The sequence below is a fragment of the Peromyscus maniculatus genome, chromosome 5 (assembly GCF_049852395.1).
Source record: "Peromyscus maniculatus bairdii isolate BWxNUB_F1_BW_parent chromosome 5, HU_Pman_BW_mat_3.1, whole genome shotgun sequence".
NCBI classification, from domain to species: Eukaryota; Metazoa; Chordata; class Mammalia; order Rodentia; family Cricetidae; genus Peromyscus; species Peromyscus maniculatus.
In genome coordinates this window covers 92,498,016-92,513,332 of record NC_134856.1, presented here as the reverse complement: position 1 = coordinate 92,513,332, position 15,317 = coordinate 92,498,016, and the positions used below count along the sequence as shown (strand labels likewise).

Below are 15,317 nucleotides of genomic sequence, written 5' to 3'. Positions count from 1 at the left end.
TCTCCATCTCTGCTACTCTCTACTCCTGGCACTCAGAAAACTTGACTCGAGATCTGCTTACCCTCTATGGAACCTCTGTCGTCCTCTCTTCTCTCTCACCATGCTGTTTTGTCCCTGTCTACAAGAAATGTCTGCCTTTTCTTTCCCTGGGCACGTGGTTCCCTGCCTCCTCAGGAATGTTGTTTTACCTCTCACTTTAATATGTAAAAACATCTTTTGTTCTCAGTAAAAATGCTCTGGAGAACCACTAGGCCTCTTCAAGGCGAGGGGATGGTCTGAGCTTCATTAGCACAAGAAACAAACCTAGGTGTTTCCTGCCAGCTGGTCTCCTAAACTCAGCAGGACAGTTAGTAACTTAGTAGGTTCAGCAGTTCTGGGGAGCTGAACTCTTTACCAAAAGGTCTGGGCACACAAGGATTTCATAGCAGAAGACAGCTGAAATATTAAAGGCTGGGTAGCACCAAATATTCATAATAAATGGCTTTGCCTTTTGACAGACCCTTGGCCGGTCAAAGTTCAGCTTTAATACACAGCTGAATCTCTATAATATATTCTTGTGGCTCGCAAGAGGGGAGGTTTAGGAGAAAAGTGGCATTTTCCATAGATGACAGTTGAAAATGTTTAAGAGCTAGAGATACAGCAAAAAAGGAAGCACTTAGGTAAAACTAAGAGCTTGAATTGGCCGGGCAGTGGTGGTGCACACCTTTAATCCTAGCACTTGGGAGGCAGAGCCAGGTGGATCTCTGAGTTTGATGCCAGCCTGGGCTACAGAGTGAGTTCCAGGAAAGATACAAGGCTACACAGAGAAACCCTGTCTCGAGAAAAAAAAAAAAAAAAGCTTGCATCTTAGTTTAGTACAAGCAATGAAAGGGTATTAGAACTCAGCTTCTGTAATGCATGCCGTTCTAACCACAGGTTAGTGATGAACCCTACTTTTTTGGATATTTTAAAATTTTATGTGTTTGAGTTAATTGGCTTTTGTCTGTGTATATACCACATTGTGTATGCCAGCTACCTGCAGATATCACAAGAGTGTGTGTGTAAGAGCCTCTGGAACTGAAGTTATGGATGGTTGTGAGTCATCATGTGGATGCTGGGAGTGGAACCCCTGTTCTCTGCAAGAGCAGAAGTGTTCTTAACTGTTGAGTCATCTCAACCCCAACCCCTGCTTTGAACATTACTTTTCCATACACCTTACAGCCCATGTATCTTGTCAGGCTCAATGAATGGAGACACATCCTCTAAATAAGGCCACCAAGAGAGCAGGAAGCCTTCTACGATGGTTCTGAACCATGGGGTGATCTTCTCTTCTCCACGGGCTCCCCTGTCCAATAGCTCCTGCACATCCTCCTGGCTCATGTAGCGGTAGCTTCTCACTTCCCTGGTATCTGGGTTCAGCATGAGGTCTTTCCTCACCAACAGAAGATAGCCAATCTCGTGGTCTCCCCAGATGCCATCAGAAGGACTCTTGTGGTATATTCGATTCATAAAAATTATGTCCTTTATGGAAATCTGTGTCAAAGTTGATACAGTATTAATTCACTAGAGATAGAGAAAATGAGAATTTTGATAGAAAACAGTTCATTCCTTTTCACAGAGTGCCACACAAGCATTTGAGCTTTAAGTAGATATTAGGTAGATCATATCAAAGGGGCACAATTCCTGGCCATGGTGTTTTCATTTTTCATTCACAATGAAGACCACATGTATACAGGACATGAGGCTAAACACATATCTGTGCATTAGGACATACAGCAGTGTGAAAGATTTCTTTTGAAAATGGAAATGAGAAACACTTGAGCACCAGTACAGTGATTTGTTTCACAGCCTGCCCTGTGAACCAGACTTGAGGCACTTCCACAGGAAAACTATTTCCTATACAAGGCAGAAACCGTGTTAGCCCAGCAGCCACCCCTAAGTGCTAACATTTTGATGGATGAAATTGACAGTACTGCCATGTGACACCGTAACTATCAAACAGATAGATCCCTAGCACATGAAAAGCTTCATGGAGCCCCACATTGGAGTGAGTGAGTACCTGCTCCTGGGGGATGCCCAGCTCAGTCTGCAGACGTCTCAGGGCTGCCCTCCTCACTCCCAGAGCATCTTTCTCTTCCAGCTCATCCGGCATGTATAAAGGATGACTAGAACAGGAGTCTGTAAAATGTCCTAGGGGAAAATGTACAACATGCTACTTTATTGAGAGTGCCCTTTTACTAAATAGGGGGCAGTTTCCTTCCTGGCCATATTTAGTATATAAAGTAGATCCAACTCTGACTTATCAGTATCAGTTCTATTAGACAAACATTAGAATATAAAATAATCACAATTCGATTCCAGTTGCAAAATGCTTGTAGTTTAATGCCCTTGTATCTTCTTTTGGAGTAGGACTGATGAGCTCAGAGAGGGATGGAGGAGGGAGAGAGAATATGAATGCTCTGATAGGTTTGCTTATTAGTCATTTCTCTCAGTCTCCCAAAACCTAAGTTAGAATCTGGTGCTCCGTGGATTTCACCTGGGTGGCTCACCGGGAAACGTGTACTTGGCATCGGCTCTCTGCTGGACCAAGAGCTGGTTTTTTGTGTTGAAGAGGATGACACTGAAGCCTCGGTGTAGCAGGCCTGCAAATTGTTTGTGCATGAGTTAGGGCCACACTTTAGTCAACATGGAGCCTGCATAAGCATTCCCTTCCCTTGTTTTTCATTCTCATCCAGCTCAGGATGGTGGCACTGAGAGAAGCTGGTGCTGATGACTGGGATAGACTCTATACCAGTTGCTCAGCATTTGGTGATACTCAGTATTATTCATTTACCCACAGTAATACTGCAAGTAAGTACTGCAGTTTTCCTCCACTTGTAAACATAAAAACTAAAGGGCCAAGAAGTAAAGTAAGCCATGCTAGCTAGCACAATTCTAAGTCTTAGACCCTCCTGTGCTTCTAAACCTATGGCCTGGAAACAATTGTAGTTACTTTTGCCAGCCTGTGCAGGAGTATGGATGACCCAGTGGCAAAGAGTGACTGCTTATGTCCTGGAAGTTGTGACACACGAGGCACTGGGAGTGAGACAGTGAAGTGCCTCCCCATTCCCTTTCCTGGAGTCTAGGTGTCACTATGTAGACAGGCCAGGAACTGCCGTGTGGAACAGGCTGGCCTTGAGTTCACAGAGATACATTTGCCTCTGCCTCTCTACTTGGATTAAAGTGTTCACAACCACACCCAGCTTGGCTGCAATTCCTGACTCTCCCAGCCCACTTCAAGGCAGCAATCCCAGTCTGCATTACCCAACCCACTGAAGCAGTGGCACACTTTGGACACTTGCCTCCCCACTGCCTAGTTCAGAGAGTGGGGGCATCAGGCCTGCATGCTCAAGGCATCCTCTTTCCAGCTCACCCTTCTCAATGTTTTCCATCAGGTGGCAGTTCTTCTTGGTTTCAGCTCCAATGATCTGATCCTGCTTGTCAATGACAATGCACATCTCCTCCAGACGTTTTAGCTGGAGTTCATCAAGGTGTGTTTTGCTTGCCTGGAACATTTCTGTGAACACAAATGTACTCTGTTTCCTATTAACAGCAGAAGGGAAGAGAGGCGGATAAGTGCCTCCAATATCCATGACAGAAGTTGCACAAAAATTGAAGGGTAGTGGTTGTGTGGAGAAGCATGAAGGTTTTAATTATCAGACCAACAGTGAGCTCCTGGCAACTTGAGGCATGCTCGCAAGTCTGAGTTTTAAATCCCTGTGTTGAAGGAACAGCCTTCTGAGATGAAGCCAATGATGAACCTGGGCTGCCCTTTCCAATCTTACGGAGGCATTTTCTCAGTTGAGAGTCCCTCTTTAAGAATGAATGTAGTTTGTGACAAAACCAGCCAGAACAGTTGACTCCTTGTCAGCTTGGCACAACCTTTCCTTTTCTTCTTTGTCCCCAAGATGTCACATTGATATAAATATCACAATAAAGCAAATTCCAGCTTTTAAAAATTTTAAAAACTCAAACACTTTAAAAATTCAGTCTCTGTAAAATATTCAAAGTACCTCTCTAAACTCCAAAGTCTCTCTAAAACTCCTGTCTCTTTAAATATTCAAAAATCTCACCTGTGGACTCCTGTAAAATGGAAAATAATTTTTTTATTTTTGAGATTATAATATGATTAGTATGGGAAGGTTTGGAGTGAGAAAAAGGAAAGGAGAAATGTTTCAATTCCATGGCCTATTTTTCATTATTATTGTATGAATATATACATATGTATATACATACATATTCCTAAACATAATCTGCTCAGTCCATATAATATTAGTTATATATATGTTTTCATGGCTGATCATTTGGTATTTAATCACCAATTGGTGCGCCATGTCTGTGTCTTCCTTTAATTCATTATTTTTCATACGATACTTACCTTGTTCCCAAAAGAAGTCAGGGAATATGTAGAATTGGAGAAATCAAAAGCACCAGGATTGGGCATATAGTTCAGTGGTAGAGCAGGTGTTTAACATGTGCAAGGTCCTGGGACCAGTCTACAGTACTGCAAAATACATAAATATTCCAACAAGCACTAATGCAACTCAACACCTAGGAGAAGGTGATTTTTCTCCTCTTTGGTTTTTTGAGACAAGGTTTCTCTGTGTAGCCTTGGCTGTCATGGAACGTACTGTGTAGACCAGGCTGGCCTCAAACCCAGATACCTGCCTGCCTCTGCCTCTCAATTGCTGGGATTGAAGGTGTGCACCACCACTGTCCAGCCTAATAGAAGGTTTACTATGCTAAAGAAGCCAGGAGACAAGAGTGCTTGGGTTAGAGAGATAAATACAGCACTGATAGCAAAGTTCTGAAAAAGCAGCTACAAAGTTGGGCACAGACAGAGAAGCTCTCACCTCTGCAGATGGGTCTTACACAGCCTCGGAAACCTGGAGGTGGACATGGGGTGCCTCACCTGCTGCTGCCTTATATGTGCTGTTACACAAGGGGGCGTTCTGTTTGAAGATCTTTTCAGATTTGGCTGTGTGACAAAATACTGCTGGAGGGTGTGCTTGCCTTATGAATCAGCGAAAAAATGATGAATAGCAATGTCAAGTGTGCACTTTTATTCCTGGAGTCCATGCATTAAATACTCCAGTGTGGTTGATCTTTTGTGAAATCGCTGAGGCCTACCTAAATGAACATCACTATAGAACGGTCCAAGAAGAGAGTCTTGATTGTATTAAAAACCAAAACAACAAAATAAAAAGTTGGCTTAGCAATTTGAATCATTAGTTATATGTCGAGAATAGAGTAATAGAGAAAAACACTATGATCAGGGAATACTTTTCATCTCAAATATGATTAGTTCAAATAGAGAAAATAAAATTGGAAGTAAATTTAAAAACAAGGTGACAGAGCAGAAGTGTCTGGAGCAGACACTGTGGTGGCCAGCTGCACTGCTCACTAGGGACGTGCATGTCCGTATGCTTTTCTCCCAGTCCCTGGTATATGATGTACCCTCATTTATGCAGCCACTTTATGCAGCCTTCTGAGATTCTGATGTGACTCCTCCTCACACTTCAGATGCGGAGAACTCTCCAGAAAAGATTTTTAACTGAGGTAAAGGATATCCCACCCGCCACAAAGGGTCAAATTAGAATCTGTACAAAGAAAAAGTACCTCCCCCCCACTGCCTTCCTCCTCCCCACCCCAACCTGCTTCAATCCTCACTAAATGAGTGTTTGCACACCACACCATTTTGTAAGTTTAAGTAGTTCACCTTTTCCTGGAAAGTAGAAGGGTCGCTACTGTTTAAAGCCAAACAAGCAAAACTGCAGTTAATATTATGAACTTAAGTTGTTTAAAAAAAAAAAAAGCCACACTTATTTTAAGAAAAGTTAAAATGAACTTACCTGCCGGGTGGTGGTGGTGGCGGCGGTGGCGGCGGCGGCGGCAGCGGCGGCGGCGGCGGCGGCGGCGGCGGCGGCGGCGGCGGCGGCGGCGGCGGCGGCGGCGCACGCCTTTAATCCCAGCACTCGGGAGGCAGAGCCAGGCGGATCTCTGAGTTCGAGGCCAGCCTGGTCTCCAAAGTGAGTTCCAGGAAAGGCTCAAAGCTACACAGAGAAACCCTGTCTTGGAATAAAAAATAAAATAAAATAAAAAATAAAAAAAAAGAACTTACCCACCTTTTGTTTCTATTTCACTTGTTCTTGTCTGTCTACAAATTTCATCTCCTGGAAGCATTCATTCTGCTACATAAAATAAGGGGTCACCTGTTGCCTGATTCTAGAATGGTAAATAGAAGCCAATTAAGATCTTTAAAACAGCCACCATCAGCAACAAATTCTTTAAAGTTGTTTGTGATTCTGTCTCTTAACAAGTTCTTTGATACTAATCTAATGACACCACCTCCACCACCAAACACTCATCTCCTAATTCGGTGACCAGGGTTACAGTAATTCATTTCTTGCAAACTTAACTCCACTTTCCCTCCAAAACTTACACAGAAGTCCAATCCTGCCCTGATCATTTCCTGTCCACCCTGGGCAGAATCAGCAACCCAGAGCTGCCAAGGCCCTCTGCAACCCTTACCCACCCCTCCCATAACCTGTGCAATAGTCCAATCAGATGACCCCAGGATACCAACTTTTCCATCTGACTCCTGCTGTACTTTCTTGGGAGAGTCATTCATTCTTTGTCTTTCTAACTGCAGAAACAGCAATGGCCACTGCAGGGAAACATGTATTGGGCCTGGCCTAGCTACTTTGGGAGGCATGCATCATAGGTTTTTCAGATTACAGTGCTGTGTTCCTTCCAGTTCCTGAGAGACTGATGCACTCCCTCAGGCAGTGAAGCATTCAGGGCACTTGTGTTTTTCTGTATGTTTTCTTGGAAGTCAAGGAAATGTGGAAGCCTGACAGGACAATTGGTCTTGGGCATTAATCTTGTGTACCTTGCATAGCTTGCAAAAGTCATTGTCTCCTGGCAACTACAACTGTATTGATCCTGGCAATTGCCACTATATTCTGTTTCTGATAAGGGTATAAAAAGTCTGATTGCTCTCAATAAAATCGTCACCACCTCAGTCTCGCCATGTCCCCTTAAACCAGCCTGGTTTAATTCCTTGACTGGCCATATCAGGTAATCTTGGACTGGTAAGTAAGCATTGGACAGGCCCCAGTTCATGTTGTGGATTATGAATCCTTGGCTTCATTATGATCCATTTTGTTTGGGCTGGGTATGTAGTCTAGTTGGTTAAGTGATTGTCTAGTGTGCTTGAAGCTCTGGGTTTGATGCCCAGCACTGTGTAAGATCAGGTATGTTTGTGAACCCCTATAATCTCAGCACTTGGGAGGTAGAGATAGGAGTATTAGAAATTCAAGGTTATCCTCTGCTACATAGTTTGGTGCCAGCCTGGGCTATATGAGACCTTTGTAACTAACTAAATAACTAAATGGGGGGGGGGGGGAATTGATCCCTTGTTCTTGTTTCATGTTTGGATGGCTGTAGAGTCCCCTGATGGGTGAAGGGTACTTGAATATGTATGTAACAAGATTACCCAGACTTGAGTTCATTTTTCTATCTTTTCTGCTCCAAACCTCTATAAAAAATTAATGAACAAATATAAATACAGCACATGAGATTTTTTTAAAAAATCAATTATCTGCCGGTTGTGGTGGCGCGCACCGGTAGGATTTGCTGAAGGAGGCAGAGGCAGGAGGATCTTGAGTTCGAGGCCAGCCTGGACTACGATTTAAAAAAAAAAGAAAAAAAAAAATCAATTATCAAATGATACAAATGAGTGCCTCCACCAAGAGGGTCAGCTATCAAATGTTTTCTGGTTTATTTTTGCCCCTACCTCTTGTGCTGAAATTACAGGTGTATTCCAACTTCTCTGGTTTGTGCAGGGATGAGGATAGAATCCAGGGATTCATGAATGTCAGGCAAGCTGCCTACAAACTGAAGTGTATCTCCACCACTCCTTTATCTTTTTTTTGGGGGGGGGTCTTTATTTTTAAGATTTATATATTTTTATTTTATGTTTATCGAAGTTTTGCCTACATGTGCATGTACATTGTGCAGTACCCACAGAGGCCAAAAGATGGCATTGGGTCCCCTGGAATTGGAGCTAAAGACTGTTATGATCCACCATGTGGGTGCTGGAAATTGGACCCAAGTCAGTTGAAGAGCAGCCAGTGCTCTTAACTGCTAAACCATCTCTTCTGTCTGTTTAATTTCTGTTTTTGAGACAGTGTCTCACTGTATAGCCCATGCTGGCCTCATATGCACTATGTAGCCTGGGCTAACTTTGGACTTGGCTTTCTGAGTGCTAGGATTGAAGGCATGTGTCACCTTTCTTGGTTTAAATTATTTTTTATATTTTCTTTTTCTCACTGTATTCTGATGTAGCCCCTCTGTGTGATGTTCAATTTGAATAAATTTACCTCCTCCCCATTTTCTCACCAAACATCCATTGTTCCACTAAACATCTAGGCTACCATTTTATTTCAACAATTATATTTTCAGAGCTAGCAGCTAATATGTAATGGTGTGTGATGCCATATTCGTCAAGTAAATAAGGGATGCTCCTTAACTAGGTTTTGTTTTGTTTCATTTTTTGAAAAAAGACTGTCCTCAAACTCACTGTGTAGCTGAGGCTGATCTTGCTTTTCCTGTCTCCACCATCCTTGTGTGACACCATGCACACTGTTCCCATCCTTGTGTGACATCATGCACACTGTTCCCATCCTTGTGTGACACCATGCACACTGTTCCCATCCTTGTGTGACACCATGCACACTGTTCCCATCCTTGTGTGACATCATGCACACTGTTCCCATCCTTGTGTGACATCATGCACACTGTTCCCATCCTTGTGTGACACCGTGCACACTGTTCCCATCCTTGTGTGACACCATGCATACTGTTCCCATTAATATGGACTATAGATGAACAATAAATATATTTTAGTTTACCTAGCCCAAATATGGAGCCTATTACATGGCCATGACTCAGCAGCCAGTTCTAGAAAAGGAATGATTTTACCATTGTTGGTCTGAACTGGTCAGATTTAAACTCTAAATTTGTGAGTGGGTCATTGTCCCTGTGGACTCTGCTTTCAAAGAGAAAACACTGCATGAACTTATATATACCAAGATTTTTAAATATCTTCTAATTTTTTTGTTTTTATTTTATGTGTATAGGTGCTTTGCCTGGATGTGTGTCTGTGCACCATGTGTATGCAGTGCCCTTGGAAGCCAGAAGAGGGTATTGGTGCCCTGGGATTAGAGTTACAGAGGTTATGACCGGTCTGTGTGGGTGTTGATAATTGAATCCAGGGTATCTGGAAGAGAAGCCAGTGCTTTTTAACTGCTGAGCTCTCTCTCCAACCCCACTTTTACCTTTTCAAATGTTTTTAATAGCATATACTAACTAGGCATAGTATTGAGTTTCATTTTTAAATTTTCTATATGTGTGCATAATGTATTTTGGTCATATTCACACACACACACACACAGACACACACACACACACACACACACTACTCTGTTGTCCACTTCCCTTCCTGCTGATCTCTTTGCTCTACCAATTACACTTTCCTGATCCAATGGGTTTAAATTAGAGTGGCTTACAGGGGCATGGGCATTTTTCCATAGGGGGAAAAAATCTCTCCCTCTCTTCCAGGATTCATTAACTGTCAATCCCCAGGGACAGATGGGACTTTATGGCAGAATTTTATAATACTCTTCACCTTTTTCTTTTTCTCTGATTTTTTACATCCTTTCTGTTCTGTGGCGGTATTGTGTTCCCCAAAATATTGTGCACGCTAATAAACTTATCTGGGGTCAGAGAACAGAACAGCCACAATATTAAACATAGAGGATAGGCAGTGGTAGCACACGCCTTTAATCCTAGCATTCCAGAGGCAGAGATATACCTGGATCTCTGTGTGTTCAAGGATACAGCCAAGCATGGTGACACACGCCTTGAATCCCAGAAAGTGAGCCTTGAATCCCAGGGAGTGATGGCAGAACGCAGAAAGGTATATAAGGCGTGAAGACCAGAAACTAGAAGCTTTTAGCTGGTTAAGCTTTTAGACTTTTGAGCAGCAGTTCAGCTGAGACCCATTTGGATGTGGACTCAGAGGCTTCCAGTCTGAGGAAACAGGATCAGCTGAGGAACTGGTGAGGAGAGGTGGCTGTTTCTGCTTCTCTGATCTTACAGCATTCACCCCAATACCTGGCTTCAGGTTTGATTTTATTAATAAGACCTTTTAAGATTTGCTTTACACTGTTCCTTCTTCTATGATGATCCTAGCCTTGGAGAGGATGATGTAGATGTCTTATTTAGAGCTGAGAAATCAACAGCTGCTGATTCTCATCACTTTGATCAATTGAGTCTCTGAAGTTACCCATGGAAAAAGAAGCCTCTGATTAAAGCAGACATCAGTAATAATCTTTGAATATAAACATAATTATTTAGAAGGCAATTTGATGCACATCATACCCATTTAGAGAAGCAACAGTAATAGCTTTCCTATGGAGCATATGGTTTTTGACAGGTTTGCAATGCCAGACACAGGTTCCCTCCTGTAAAGTGAGCATCAAATCCAGAAAGCAGTTCGTTACTCCCATAAGACCTGTGCCAATGGCATATCCTGTCTAGCTGGCCTATAATGTTATTCTCAAGGTCCACTGACATGAGTTCAAGGCTTGTCTAGTCCACATAGTGAAAGCTCATAAGACAAAATGAAGAAGGAGGGAGAAAACCAACCAAAATGAAACAGGCAAATTCCATATGAAAACAAGAGAGAAATATAATTAAGATACTCAAAGTATGAGCTTATAATGTATTACTAATGTCTTTAATGGCATAACAATTGTTGACTCTGAACACAGGAATAGAACTTATCTCAAAGGAAATAAAATTCATAAAGAAAAATAACATTTCTAGTATTGTAAAAGAAAAAAAAGAAAAAAAAAGAAAAATAACATTTCAAGGACTGCCAGCAGCTGGTAAATATGTATGCATTTTACTTTAGGAACTGTTGAGATGGTTTAATAGGTAAGTAAAGTGTGCAAGCATGAGAACCTGAGTTCAGATGCCTAGAACCCATGTAACCCAGGGAGGGTAGAGTACATCTACCAGTCCAGCACTCCAATTGGTCCAGTGTTCACAGTAGTAAATAAGAGATGCCCTGTACCCATGGGATACATGTGCTTCCCACCCCTCCTATTATACATTAGACATGAAAGTGTAAGTACACACACACACACACACACACACACACACACACACACACACACACACAAAACAGAGACACAAAGTAGCTCAAGGTAGTGGTTTAGTAACAGCCAATGTTAGCCCAGTGTAGTGGCACACACCTTTAATTCCAGTACTTGGGAGGCAGAGGCAGTAGGCAGATCTCTGTGAGTTCAAGGCCAGCTTGGCTTACATAATGAGTTCCAGGGCAGCCAGGACTATATAGTGAGACCCTGTCTTGGAAAAACAAAAGAGAATAGTAAATAAATAAATAAATAAATAAATAAATAAATAAATAAATAAGTAAACAAATAAATTTTTAAAAAAACAGCTAATGTGTGCTGGGGGCTTATGTTTGGCACTCTTAATTTGTGTCTCTCCTCGCATAGCCTTAGGCACAGGCAAATACAGAAGAGAAAATAGAGACCCAAAGTCAACAAAAACTGAGAGCAGGGATTTCTTGTCCTCTGTACTTCTGAGGTGTGGTCCTTGCATGGCTATAATCTGAATAGCTTAGTCCAAAATCCCCGTTGAGACGAGCTGAACAGTGTCTTCCTTTCTTACATTAATTTCCCAACATTTTGACCATGACATGCAGTGGAGTCAGGCATTATGAAGAGTAAATTGCTTCACCCTCTGTTGTTAGGAGTGGTTGAGTATTACTGAGAACACTATCATTTTCTCATGACAAGGCAGCTGGTTGTTCCTTGAGAAGGGCTGTGGCTCCACTCATCTCCCTCACACTGGCCCTTATCTCCTTGGCTCAACTCAGAAGTGTCTTGAAGCACATCTGAGGTGTGTGGGTGTAACTATGCCTGTCTTGGCCATTCCTCCTGGGTTTGTTATCTGGACTTTTGACAGTGTGAGAACTCCTAGGTTTCTTTCACCACTTCCAGATAACTGGGAGGGATCTGAATCAGGAGAAATGTCAGAATGATGGATTCTCCCTGCAAACTGTCTGAGCTTGGGAGACTATAGGTTGGTTCAAGACCTGGTAGCAGTAGGTAGCACCTCTTGGCTTCTAGCTTTGTTCTTTCTTTATATGTTTGATTTTGATAGCAGATACAAGCTCTTTGGGGGGCTATCCCATCCCAGTCTTCTGGTGTACAGGCCAATGGGGGGGGTGTCACATTACATAATTATGGGGCAAGGTGATTTGGTTGCTGTAGGGTCCAGCAAACCCTAGAATATTCAATTTCGTGGGTTTCGGTGTTTAAAACTGAATGGTGCGGAAGAGATGGATTAGTGAGGAAGAGTGCCTGCTGTGCAAGCATAAGAACCCGAGTTCAGGATCCCAGCACCCCTGTGAAAAAAGCAAACTATGCCTGCTCCCTCTTCTATGTTCCTGTAACTCCAGCATTGGGCAGGGCCAGGGATGGGGGACAGGAGGATTGATGGGGCTCGTTGACCACTAGTCTAGCTTAGGTTCATTGAAAACCCTTACTTCAAATAACCAAGGCCAAGCATGATAGAGCAGAGCAGTCAGCATCCTTCTCTAGCCTCCACATGTGCATAGATGTGCACACCTGCGCAGACACATGGGATGCAAACACACACAGTCACACAGTCACACTCACACTGTGAGTGATAGTGTGAATGAAGGCTTCAGGGAACCATCCACCTGTAACCATTAGATCACTAGAGCCACACACAAGGTTTCTGTAAGAGTCAAGTAATAAGAGGAGACACAGATTGGATATGAAGTAGACAAGGACATGGCCTGTCTAAGAAAGGCCTGAACACCTGACTAGGCTCTAAAGTGGAAGACAGATGGATAGATGGATAAGCAGGCAATTGGATATATGCATAGACAGGAATATGGACAAATGGATGGATGGATGGATGGATACATGCATGGATGTACAGATGGATGCATGAGTGTATGTACAGACAGACGAATGAATGGATGGATACATGGCTAGAGAAATGGATGCATGAATAGATGAGCAGACAAATAGATGCATGGATGTTTGCATGTCTGGGCAGACAGATAGTTGGATGAATGGATGGATATCTGTGAATGGATGGAGAATGAAGGGGGATGAGTCCTCAGGAATTTGAGACTGGACAACAGAGCAATATCCTGTCTCAAAAGCAAACAAAACCATAGTTCTAGTTTCTTGTTTAGGAGTCAACCCTCTTTCTTCCACTACTTATGTTTGCAACCTTGTCTTTGGAGCACTGCATCAGGTGGGGTGGGGAGAAAAATTGAGGTGATATGAGGAGAAAAAGTTTAAAGATACGTAATCATTTTTCTAGATTATTCCTTTCTTGGTAAGGATTACATATTCTTCTTGTTAGTGTTCTTCCTCCCTGACATCTACAAGAAAACCAGGGAAATCTAGTGGAGGTGCACACTTGTGAGGGCATGTGATCCTTGCTTTGTGCTTTTACTGCTTTCTTTAAAATTTTTTAAAAATATATATCTGCAATGTCTGTCTGTCTGTGTGGATGCCATTTGTGTGTGGCCACCCTCAGAGGCCAGACAAGGGCATCAGATCCCCTGAGAGTAGGTTGTAAGCTACTACGTGGGACCCTGGTTCCTTTGGAAATGCAGCAAGTGTTCTTAACCACTGAGTCATCTCTCCAGCCCGATTCTTTTTTTTTTTTTAAATTCATTCATTAGTTGATGTGCACCTAGGCTTGTGGAGAGCAGATGAAGTTCTGAGTGAATGTGTATTTTTGTTGTTGTTTTGTGTGTCTTTTTTGAGACTGAGTCTCTCTACATAGCTCTGACTGTCCTGGAACTCACTAGACCAGACTGGCCTCAAACTCACAGAGTCCACCTGCCTCTGCCTCCCAAGTGCTTGGGATTAAAGGTGTGTGCCACATGCTTGTCATGAATGTGTATTGTTGACATGAGCATTGGCCATGTTGAGGACCCCAGTGCCTCAGACCCATAGAAATGGTGAAAACTTCCTCTGGTCCAAGAACAGATAGATGTTTGTAGGGGAGGAGGGAGCCCTCAAAGTCAGTACAGGACATATCCAAATACCAAATTCTCAGCACAGAAGAGATTTATTACCCTGGAGGGGCAAGTGGGGGGTGCCTCTGGATGGGGCAAGGACACACAGCAAGCAGCAGGTGTTTTTTGCAGGATTGGATTTTTAAGGAGAGAAGGGGAAGTCTGGGCTAGGGTGAGTTGGTAAGTCCTGATTGGACAGGTTAGCCAGTGTAGCCAAATAATGAATTTTGATGACTGGGCCTTGGTGTTAGACTCAGGGATGAGTCAGTGGTCAAATAAGGGAATAGACCTTGGAGACTAGCTTTAAGAATGTAATCTAATGTTTGCAAAGAGAGGCAATGGGAAAGGGCAAAACCTGTCTCCAGTGCTTGCAATGCTGGGGCCTTGTAGAGAGCCCTTCACTCCCACCTTTTTGTTTTATATTTGGGTCTCTGGGTGCTGAGTAGGAGGGCATAGTTCTTTTTTGGCTGCTTTCTGCTGATACTGAGACATCATTGTCAGGGACCCAAGGAAGCTAGATTGTTGGTCAAGGCTGGGAAGAGCAGGGTGTGTCATTTGATGTCTAGACTCTGTGGGACCATCTGGGGCTAGGGAAGTACAGACAACATTAGAGCAGTTTGTGAGGCTGGACATCTGGGGCTAGCTGCTTTGGAGCTGTCTAGGATGTAGATTCTGAGGGAACACCTGGGGCTGGCAAGATACTGGAGCAGTCTGTAGTTAATTTGAAATTTATGGGACAGATAGACTAGGGACAGAAGGTAAAGTTAAGGATTTGGGGGGAAATTTTTATCTTGGGTGTACATTTGAAATTTTAGGCCCATGGCCTTAGTAGTTGGGGTAGGGGAGTCCCAGGACCAGGGAAAGGGGGAGAGATCCCACCCTCAGGAATAGATAGGTGGGGAAATTTAGGCTGTTGGTTGACAGGAGTACTTATCTGGAATCCATTTGACCTGTGACAGGTGGATTCAGTTGATTTCCTGAATTTATAAGAATTTTTTAAGTTTACAAATGAGATAAAAGTTTTAGATTCATTAGAATTACCATTGCTTGTAATCTGTACTGAAACTCATATTGCAGAAAAGGCAGTAGATTTATGTTTTTGAGTCATAGCAAAAGTTTGGGACTCCAAATA

General features: G+C 42.9%; 1 protein-coding gene across 1 annotated transcript; it reads right to left on the bottom strand.

Moving 5' to 3' along the window:
* Positions 1 to 1,194: 1,194 nt before the first annotated feature.
* LOC102925794 (isopentenyl-diphosphate delta-isomerase 2) lies at positions 1,195 to 3,533 on the bottom strand. The gene is made up of 4 exons (XM_006980181.4): positions 3,392 to 3,533; positions 2,529 to 2,621; positions 2,039 to 2,169; positions 1,195 to 1,512 (listed from the first exon to the last, which is right to left on the bottom strand). Exons 1-4 carry the CDS (start codon positions 3,531 to 3,533, stop codon positions 1,195 to 1,197), a joined length of 684 nt encoding a protein of 227 aa, XP_006980243.4.
* Positions 3,534 to 15,317: the final 11,784 nt, after the last annotated feature.